The sequence below is a fragment of the Triticum aestivum genome, chromosome 3B (assembly GCF_018294505.1).
Source record: "Triticum aestivum cultivar Chinese Spring chromosome 3B, IWGSC CS RefSeq v2.1, whole genome shotgun sequence".
Classification (NCBI taxonomy): Eukaryota; Viridiplantae; Streptophyta; class Magnoliopsida; order Poales; family Poaceae; genus Triticum; species Triticum aestivum.
The window spans coordinates 557,820,808-557,831,020 of NC_057801.1; the positions used below are offsets into that span (position 1 = coordinate 557,820,808).

Consider the following 10,213-nt stretch of genomic DNA (forward strand, 5'->3'; position numbering starts at 1 on the left):
TTCCTTTAAGACAGAAGCTGCCTGGGACACGTATAGGAAACGTTGCCGTTCACAGCAGAAACGCCAGGTACTGCTGGCATTTCCAGGCCACATCTAAACGCCAACATCTATGGCGTTTCTGACATTCTGTGCATATCACACCAAACCATACCAAGTACAGCAACAGATTATTAGTTAATGATCCAACAGTTTTCACAATATAAATGCCCAAGTACAGCAACAATATATCAATGAGACATTAGAGCAACGAACTTAACATGATCCAGCTTACATAATAATTAACAAGTCTTGGTGACATAGAAATAACAAGTCCATCAGATATAGAACTAACGAGTTCGCTCCATCTGAAAAGGTAACTACATTTCTAGTTCACCAGATATAGAACTAACAAGCTCGCATTAGTCATCACTTCACTTCCTGCCTCTTTTCGCAGCTTCCCCCTGTTGACGTAGCCCTCTAGAGTGTTCTGCCATCCAGGACGTCGGATGTTCCTTGAGCTAACTCGGCGTGCTTCTTGAGAAGGCTGAGAAGGTTGAGTTGGCTGTGGAGCATCTTCCATCTGCGAAGCCCCAAGCTCCACATAGTCCGGATCCGCATCAGAGTCTGTCTCCTCCTCTTCATCTTCATGTTCATCAATCCGTGCTCGGCTGGAAGAAGGACGAGCGGAAGAAGCACGGGGACATGCTTGGCTCGAAAATGGACGAGCGGAAGAAAGAACATCCATTCTATACTGAGCACGTGCACGCACATCCATTGATGAACCTCCATGGCAAGAGAGTAAAGCGGCTAGTGTTCAGCAACGATTCACAACCTTCTGCAGAGGCAAAGGCATTGACATGTAAATATGCAAAAATAGTTCACATGATATAAAATAAATGTTCATATTAAAAGGCCTCTAACCTGTAGAGTACTCCTAACGAGACCGTCCGTTTCTCTACCAGGTGGGCGGCCAAGCACCACATTACTATCATTGATACATCTCCATAGCTCTGTGCCCTGAATAAAACTTAAGTGATACACCACTCATGAAGAAATGACACATGTTCAAAAAAGAGACAAAAAGGCATACCACTCGGTCATGCAGAGGGCCATAATCTAGGTGCGCTCCAATGGTCTCCCTAATAGAGTTGTTGAATGCACCATCAGCAGCCTCACTTGGCATTACTTCCAAACAATTGGCACGAGTCCAAGCACCCTTAAGGATAACTCTGTACTCTTTGCGAAGCCACTCCAAACGCCTTAAATATGCCCCCTCGTCGTTGTCAGGTGTGTGATCATCTTCAACTCGGGCATTCCTCTGAGCATTCCACATGTCCACCCACATAAGATGGTGATCCTCCCAATTAATGACATTCTTGTTGTGTTGCCGGCTCGTCCTACAAAGCATGAGATGTATGGGTATCAATTTCATTTTTCATTGGTTACACATTGATCAACATATGGTACAAAAACTCTCACATATGTAGCACCACACTTGTCTCAACATACTCCGGCGGGGTGCGTTGTTGTACTCCAAATTGCTTCGAAACACGATGTGGAAGATGCCACTCCACCGCATAAAAGCATATCATGGGGCAACGCACACGCCAAAGATGTTGGTCACGAAAGCACATATTGCTCAAAGGGAACTGCCTAAGTACCATGTACGGCCTCCAATTAACCTACATCACAACGTGTCACTAGCCCATGCACAACAACAAAAAAACTGAATTGATAGCAAGGCATTTGATAATTACGTGGTTTTAAGTAAGCATGTCAAGCTTGCTTATGTATGCCTTGTACCGCCCCATGGCTGCGATACTAGACACTTGGACATTAGCCCACGTGTATGCGATAGTGGGATACCGCTCCTCATCCCCGTCGAAAGGCCACTCCCAAGGTTCTTCCGGAGCAATGGTCAAGTTATGGCCCATAGGGATACGCTCCCACATCCAAATCTGTAGGGCCCAAACAAAACCACCAAGACAAGATTTCGGCTTACTCCTCATACATGCTCCGTCCAACTGCACATTTGTATACACATTAAAAAATCACATGCAAAAAAATCATTCATATAATGAAAATTCATCAAATTAGCATTACCTGACGGTACAAGAAGGCCAGTGCCGCCGACCCCCAACTCCACTTAACATCCCAGTTACGAAGAGGGTCCAAGAACATCCAGGAGGTTGTGTCTCCCGTGCCGTCAGGAAACACCACTTGGGTCATAAGATTCCATAAGTAAGCCCTTGCGTACCTCTCCACAACAGCCGGACTGACATTCTCTGGGCACTCGTAAAAATGTTTTTGTAGCCACCAGAACAAAACACCAGATGGCCTAGGATCCTTCTTTGTTTCATGAATCCACTGGGGAGGTTCAACACCAACCAAACCTGCATCCCTTTGTCGCCACCCCTCGGACTTCACCTTCCCGGTAAGAGCCCTGCCTTCGATCGGAAGACCGGAGATCATCGCAATATCCTCCAGAGTGACGGTCATCTCACCAAGAGCAAGGTGAAAATAGTGCGTCTCCGGCCTCCAACGGTCCGTAAGGGCGGTAATGGCCGTCGAGTTCAGCCATGGTGGTGTGCCTTTAAAGTTGAGCACAAACTGGAGAAGATCCATTCTTCTAAAATAAGGCTCGTAGCGACGGTCATACATCAGTGACTCACGTGGGTTGTGGCCTCTCAACCGAAGTACTGGAGGAACCTACAAAAATCACACGCACAATTTATATACTTCTCTAAACTACTCACAATATAATCACAACATGAGAATCGACAATATAGATACATAATTACCTCCCCTCTTTCCACAAGCACAACACGATGCTTCTCCTCGTAATAATCATCAAGGCCAGGATATTTATCCGGCTCAAACATCCTACAAAATAAGGTGAATGGATTTGTTATGATATATGCTTAAAATTATGACCACATCATATACAAAATTGCGTGAAACTACTACAAATTATCCCAAAGATATAAATCACGAACCACATTACCAACACCAATTCTTTTCAACCTATTTTATCCTAAACAATCTATCACAACTAATTATTAACAAATAATAGGTTCAACCTAATCCAAAAAAATGGTCTCTCTCTAAATCCAATACTAAACAAATTAACTAAAAATACTTCAACACAATGAGTATATCTCCAAAATATTCATCAAACAAATCACTAATAACTCATCTTAGGGTTCCACCATGTTTCAAAAAATGCATCTACAATAGCCAATCTTGACTGAAAATAAATGGAGGATTGGGAAGAGAATACCTCAAGTAACTCGGGGGTGCTTAGATCTACTCGTTTGATGATCAAAATAGGAGATCTGGGGGAGAGTTGGTGAAGAAGAGGGAGGGGCGGCCGCCAGTTTGTCGGGGCAGGGACGAACTGCCCGAGCGGTCCGAGATATGGGCTGGGTCAGGCCCCAGCGGCCCCGCGCGCATTACTAAATACATGGCAGAAACGCCAGGGCCATTGGCGTTTCTTATGTGCCACGTCAGTGAAAACAGCGGGTTCGGACTGACTGTGGGCCACGGAAGAAACGCTGGCTACCACGGCGTTTCGGTGTTGGCCAGAAACGCTAGCTTGGTCGGCGTTTCAATGTTGGCTGGAAACGCCGCGGACCCTGACGTTTCTAAAAGGGTCAAATCGTGAAATACTTTCACGTCGGGTTCAGTTTGTGAAGATAAACGTGGACAAGGTCAAAACAGTGATTTCGTCCCCTTTGCTCATCATGAATAAAACAGACAGGGGCATTTACCACATTGAGTAACCCAAAGTATGCAGTTGTACCTAATGGTAGATGACAATCAAACCTTCAGGCTGACCGTGCACCAAAATAAGATAAGTGATCTCATGTGATCGGCAAGACTCGACGATTCTGATATTACCTACTGGGAAGAAAAGATGGATGAATAAGAAACAATAGCTAAAATTCATGAATGATAAGAGAGAAAATTTACAGTCCAAGCAAACACTATTTAACCTGTTTATTCTTTAATAATCAATCATATCTTATGTGAATGAGCATATGGTATTATTAAACACAACATGGAATGCTTTGTATCATACCTGAGAACCATGGTTCATCCTCTGTTACTTTGGAAATACAACTTTCAGCTCCCAGCAAATGAAAAGATTGACCAGTCAGCTAGCACAGGATACACCATTTTAACATATGTCAAAACGTCTTCCAATTCACCTAAAGGAGGAGGGTATGCAAATTAGTCAGATGAGGACCTAAAGGATCATATCGTGACATCAAATAATTCATATGCACATATACTTTCAAGTTGCAGAGAATATCAACTTCAACATGAAAGATCATTTGCTAAATGAATTCCTCATCAAAGCACATGAAGTATGACCATCGACAACTTAAAAAATATTAGAATAAAAACATATGACAAATCTTAAAAAAAATTGTTGGGCAACTAATGCAACACAGCTAAAGCAGAACAAAACCACAGTCCAAAGGGGAGCTTTATGGAAAATACTGATTCATAAATTATAGGATAAACCATGCAAAATATGGAAGCCGGTCTATATTAGCAAAAAGATATAAAATCTGACCCCCTTTGCAACCTGCAATGTAGTATATAATTCAAACTTTATAGAGAAAGGCTTGTTGCATAACTGTTCTGTGCATTACTGTCTAAGAATACTTGAACTGAATGCATTGTTTCTGGACTGCAAATATCACAACTGTGTTTTCATAAGAAAACAAATCAAATATAGAAACGATGATATAAGTAGTTCAAAGTTGGAACTTCCACAGAATAATACTGAGTTCTACAGTCTAATTAAACATCTAGCCCTCACAAGTTAGGTATGAACTCTAATCTTTTAGGTTAACAGTGGAGAAAGCTTAGTATAAAGCAACGGATGCATGGCTTACTCATGCATTTTCAGAAAAGCAATCACAAAGATAAAGCGGAAATCAAACCCAGACGAAATTGATCACTTCCAGCAGGTAGACCTCTAAGAACCACTTATAAGATCTCGTCGCATTGTCAGTTAGCTCATCATCCCAACACCTGAAACAACAAGAAGACACATTAGGAATTAGCGCTTTGTAAGGGAACTACCCCAGCTTTACTGATTTAATTAAGAATTCACTCGAGGGAACACCTAGCTGACCCATCTTGCGATTAGTAGGGATGTAGAGAAGTGAAAAACTGTAAGCACATTTTAGGAGCTGGTGCCTGAAGTCTGAACACTGAACATGTTAATCAATCCCCAATGACCCAAAATCTCAGATTTTTCTTTGCAAAGTAGCACAAGGACGTGTAAAAATTGACATACAGCTAGATGCAAGTAACAACATGGACACATAGATGCGCATTCGCTTGAGAAAATCTGTAAACGGCACTGTGGAGAAAGGGAGAGGTGTTTACCTTGCCATGCCGCCGTCCTCGTCGGCGGCGCCTTTCCCCTCAAGACCCCAACACCATCATCCCCACTGACCCATCTCTGTATGGCGCCGGCAGTTCCAGGGGCTCCGTGACCTCGGACACCGGCGCGAGTGGCTCGTCGGCACCGGATCCTCCACCCGACGATCTTGTGGCGGCTCAAGCGTAGCGGCTCGCCCGTGCTACTTCTTCAGATGAGTAGAGAGGCGGTCAAGGAGGAGGGCTGGAACTTGGCTAGGAGAGATGAAGGGGGAGTGGCGGAGGCGGCGGCACAGGGATGCGGGAGAGCGATCCGGAGGCGGCGGAGGTCGCGTGCCGAGGAAGAGGCAGGGTATGCTTAGCAAGGAAGGAAAAGCAGCCCGAGGGAGGTGTTATGTGGACGCACAGTGTCAGGTGATGACATGCACAGGTCTAGCGGGCGCGTCTTCAGCGCAGCTTATCACCAACGTGTTTTTTTGTCGTAGTACTTGTGATGACGTGGACAGCATGAGGGGGCGCCCTTGCCGCGACGATAAATGTGTTCGATTTCCAGGTCGCGAGTGGGATGGACCTCACGGGGTCGCGAGTAGGCCCCAAGCCCAGCAGCGGGCCTCCTTTCAATGGGTTGGCGGCTCGCGAAAGCCCAATGCACCACAGGCCTCTATTTCGGCCCGTGGAGCAGCAGCCCACAGGACAGCCGGCCAGTTAACACCGATCGTGGAACAGATAGCCACACGCACGAAATCGGACGGCGAGAAAGTCCCAGATCGGGAAAATCGACGGCTGAAAATGCAAATCGCTGTGAGAGCTCGGTTTAGGTGCGGTTATAATGTCCTTAATACCCATATGTGATACACACCAAGTAATTAGTCATTTCACTCATTTGTGCCCCAGCTTGTGTTATCTATGAAGGCCAGAACATTGTTGCCTTTTCTCGCTCTTTACAAAATCAAATACTATGAAGGCCAAAACATTGTTGCCTTTTCTCGCTTTTTACAAAATCAGATACTATGAAGGCCAGAACATTGGTTACATTGTTTTCATTCAAATTGCTATAATAAGCTGCATAGGTTGGTGACAAATCATGTATGATAACTTTAACAACAATCAATTACAAAATATATGCCTATATATTTGTATGAATAACAACCATTCTATGGTAAAATAGATGAGCGCAGCAACGTACGCTGTCATGATCTAGTGAATATATTATAAAGCAAGAAATTTAACAAGCAGCCAGCAGCCAGCAGCCAGCCGGTGGTCATGCAGGCAAGGGCAGGGGAGTAGTTGGGGCTGGGAGCAGCTTGGCACGCAGCGGCGAACTGCGGTCAGGCAGGGGCAGGGGGAGTAGCTGGTGTGGGGCGATGAATGGAGGTGGAGGTGGCTTCTCTGACCTACGAAAGAAAAGTCAGGTAAACTGCACTAACCCGACTTTCCTTCCCTCTATATGCGTACTGAAAATGAGTTTTCGATGGTATAATTTTTATAAACAAATACATATAATCTAATTTACGATTAAAGTTAGATTTAAAAAAATGTGCGCTCCTTATTTATTGGAATGAAGGGAGTGTTGCTTATGAGTCGTCCTATTCAACGACCTGCGCCGAAGACAACGCACAAACACGCAATCGTCTCCCTCCAGCGCATGATTTGGGCCAGCCCATGTGCTGGGCGCCTGGTGCCCCTGCTTTTTTTCCTTTCTTTTTTTTGTCTCTCTTTTCCTTTTATCATTCTGTAATCCCAGGATATCACGAATTTGAAAAAAAAACATATTATAAAAAATGTTCATATTTTTCTTCATTTTTTGTCTAAATTTTAAAAAAAATATCTGTGAACTAAAAATCTTCATGAATTTAAAAAAAATCGATTTTCATGAATATAGAAAATACTTGTAAATTTCGAAAAATTATACTCAAAATATAAAAAATCTCGAAATATAAGATGTCAGAAATTTCAAAAAATTATTCATCAATTTCAAGAAAGGCCTGATGATTCAAAAAAACTGATCACAAATTGAAAAAAATGTTTGCAAATGTAAAAAAATGCTCCCAAAATATTGACGGATTTGTAACCTATTCTCAGATTTAAAAACATGTTATTAATTTGTAAATGTTCCCATATTTCCATAAATATTCATGATTTGAAAAGTATTTAGAAATTTGAAAACAAATTCACATGGAAAGGTCACTCCCGTCTTTCCAAGTCGCGACAAGTGATACATGCACACCACTTGTCGTAACCTGGAAATTTTCACTCTTTCGTAGATTCATTTATTCAAAAGAATTTACCGGAAGCACATTTTGTCCCACATTTTTCACTTTTCAAGAGGCACAGTTGTGGCTCTCCCACAAGCAAAATTGTGCCTTCATCAGAAGCAAAACTGTGCCTCTCCTGGAAGAAAAAAAACATGTTTTTTTCTTTTGAAGAGGAACATCTATGTCTCTCGCGGGAGCAAACTTGTGCCTCTCGAAAATGAAAATAAAAACAATTTCCCCCCTTTTTAGTAGGCACAGTTGTGCCTCTGGCAAAAAGCAAACATGTGCCTCTAGGAGAAGCAAATTGTGCCTCGCGGAAGCAAAAAAAAATACATTTTTCTTTTCCGAAAGGCACAACCGTGACTTCCACAGAAGAAACTTGTGCCTCCGGGAGAAGCAAATATACGTTTCTAGAGGAAGCAAAAAATGTGTTTTTTTTCGATGTGCCTCTCGTGGAAGCAAATCTGCGCCTCCACAAGAGGCAAATCTGTGCCTCTCATGGAAGAGAAAAATACAAATTTTTTACGCACTTTTATTTTTGAAAATTTTCCTCGATAAACTAGGGAATACGGGCAGTAACCAAAAAGCAGGAAAAAAACCATCTAAAACACGAAACACTTACAGAAAAATAAAACAATAAAATCCTAAGGGAGCACCGAACACGGGACACGTGGTGGCGGCTCAGAGGGCGCTACCTAGCGCGTTCTGAGCTCACTCAAAATGAACCTTACGGGGCTCCCACAAGGTGTAGCCCTTGGTTAGTTGCTCCCGACAAGGATTATTGTGCAAACGAGCGCACCCCCTCCCTTCCTATAATTCTGAATTGGCCGGGCCACCAAGCGCATAAGAGGTAATTTTTTACCCAGTTTTGTAATGCTTCCTAGGCCGGTTTTGGGAAGCTTTTGAAAGCATTCCCACTGTTTTTTTTCTTTTCCTTTTCTTTTGGTTTTCTTTTTCTTTTTTATTTTTTCTTTCTCATTTATTATTTGCGCAAACTTTTTTCTAATTCAAAAACTATCTTCAAGTTCGTGTTTTTCTTAAATTCATGAAAATCATGTTTTTCTAACCAGCAATTTTTTTAAAAAATTTTGATTTTTTTTTAAAAAACGGTGAACGTTTCCAAATGCACTAGCTTCTTTTAAAAATCATGTTTTTTTTTCAGTTTTGTGAAATTTGTTTTCCAAAATTGATATTTTTCTAAAATTCATGATTTTTTTCCAGAATCCATGACTTTTTTACAAATTCATGCACTTCTGAAATCCTTACTTTTTTCAAAATCCACAAGCTTTTTCCAAATCCGTAAACATTTTTTCTACAAAATCACAAAGTTTTTTAAATTTATGAATATTTATCAAATTCGTGACTTTTCAAATCGATGAACTTTTTTTTAAATCTATGAACTTTTCTGAATGGCTACTGATTAGCGGTTAACTTTCCCATAAAACCTGATTTGCACTCAACGACAGACTGCATTAACTGGTTATTGAACAAAGGAGGAGCGAGCTGCTTCGCTTTTGTTGGGCGGCCCAGAAAGGCAGGGGCCTAGGTGCCCAGGGTGTGGCTCCACCAATGATTGGTCGAGTAGAGTTCCCTCGAGTTAGGGTTTTGTTCTCGCGACGGCGACTACGACGCCGTCGAGTAGATCGTTTCCTTCCCTATCGCCGATCTCTCTCTGTCCTCCTCCGTCGCTCACCCCACGCGAGGCTAGGCAGGGAACGGTGGTTCTAGGGTTTCCCCAATATACCCGGTCAGTTTTTGCATCGGGTTAGGTTCTTCTGATGGCTGCTGATGGGGCCTCGGGCTCCTCGGGCACAAGCGACGTCGAGCGGATGATGGCAGAACTTGGGTTGAACGAAGAAGATCTTGATGATGTGATCTTCGATGAGAAAGATGCGCCTCCACAGGGACCCAGATGAATTGCGTTGGCTAGGGTAAACACCTCCAAATCGTACAGTAAGACGTGGTTCTACAGAAACATGCGGTCAGCATGGAATATAGCGCAGGAGGCCAAGTTTAAGCCCTTGGAAGATAATCTGTACTCAGTTCAACTGTCTTGTTTAGGAGATTGGGAGAGAGTTATGCATGAGGGACCTTGGAATTTCCGAGGGGATGCAGTGCTTCTTGTGCCTTATGATGGGGTCTCAAAACCTTCATCTATCAAGCTGGAGACGATTGACATATGGATCCAGATATATGATGTTCCTGATCTGTTTGCTCACCTGGTTACCCCACTAGCTGCAAAGGTGGGGGAAGTGCTATTCACAGAACAACCGTCTCATGACTTTGTTGGGAATTTCCATAGGGTGTGGATTCGATTGAATGTGTTTAAACCCCTAAAGAACGATGAATCTATGATCAGAGGGGGGGAAAGACAGATCTACAGGGTAAAGTATGAGAAGATGCCAGATTGGTGCGCCGTGTCTGGTATGTTGGGTCATCTCTGTAAGGAACACGGTACTGGGATTCATCCCCCTTCGGCTCTAGTCTTCAAGGATTTACGAGCTAGCTGGGCCATGCGAGCGAGCCAAGGTCCTGGAGAGGGCCGAGGTAGCAGAGGTGGCTGCAGGGGAGGCCGGACA

The 10,213-nt window shown here is 43.2% G+C and overlaps 1 protein-coding gene across 16 annotated transcripts; it reads right to left on the minus strand.

The window, feature by feature from the left end:
- Window positions 1-223: 223 nt before the first annotated feature.
- LOC123070890 (protein MAIN-LIKE 1) lies at window positions 224-5,787 on the minus strand. Of its 16 annotated transcripts, none has more exons than XM_044494287.1 (11): window positions 5,386-5,787; window positions 4,968-5,025; window positions 4,061-4,190; window positions 3,782-3,879; window positions 2,781-2,862; window positions 2,083-2,688; window positions 1,737-2,003; window positions 1,459-1,661; window positions 1,070-1,376; window positions 901-996; window positions 224-814 (listed from the first exon to the last, which is right to left on the minus strand). In XM_044494287.1, exons 5-7 carry the CDS (start codon window positions 2,859-2,861, stop codon window positions 1,743-1,745), a joined length of 948 nt encoding a protein of 315 aa, XP_044350222.1. In that variant the 5' UTR covers window position 2,862; window positions 3,782-3,879; window positions 4,061-4,190; window positions 4,968-5,025; window positions 5,386-5,787; the 3' UTR covers window positions 224-814; window positions 901-996; window positions 1,070-1,376; window positions 1,459-1,661; window positions 1,737-1,742. The 16 variants fall into 16 exon arrangements, with proteins under 16 accessions (XP_044350222.1, XP_044350215.1, XP_044350219.1 ...); XM_044494280.1 differs by having other exon boundaries at window positions 3,782-3,882; window positions 4,935-5,025; XM_044494284.1 differs by having other exon boundaries at window positions 4,887-5,025.
- Between the last annotated feature and the right edge of the window lie 4,426 nt (window positions 5,788-10,213).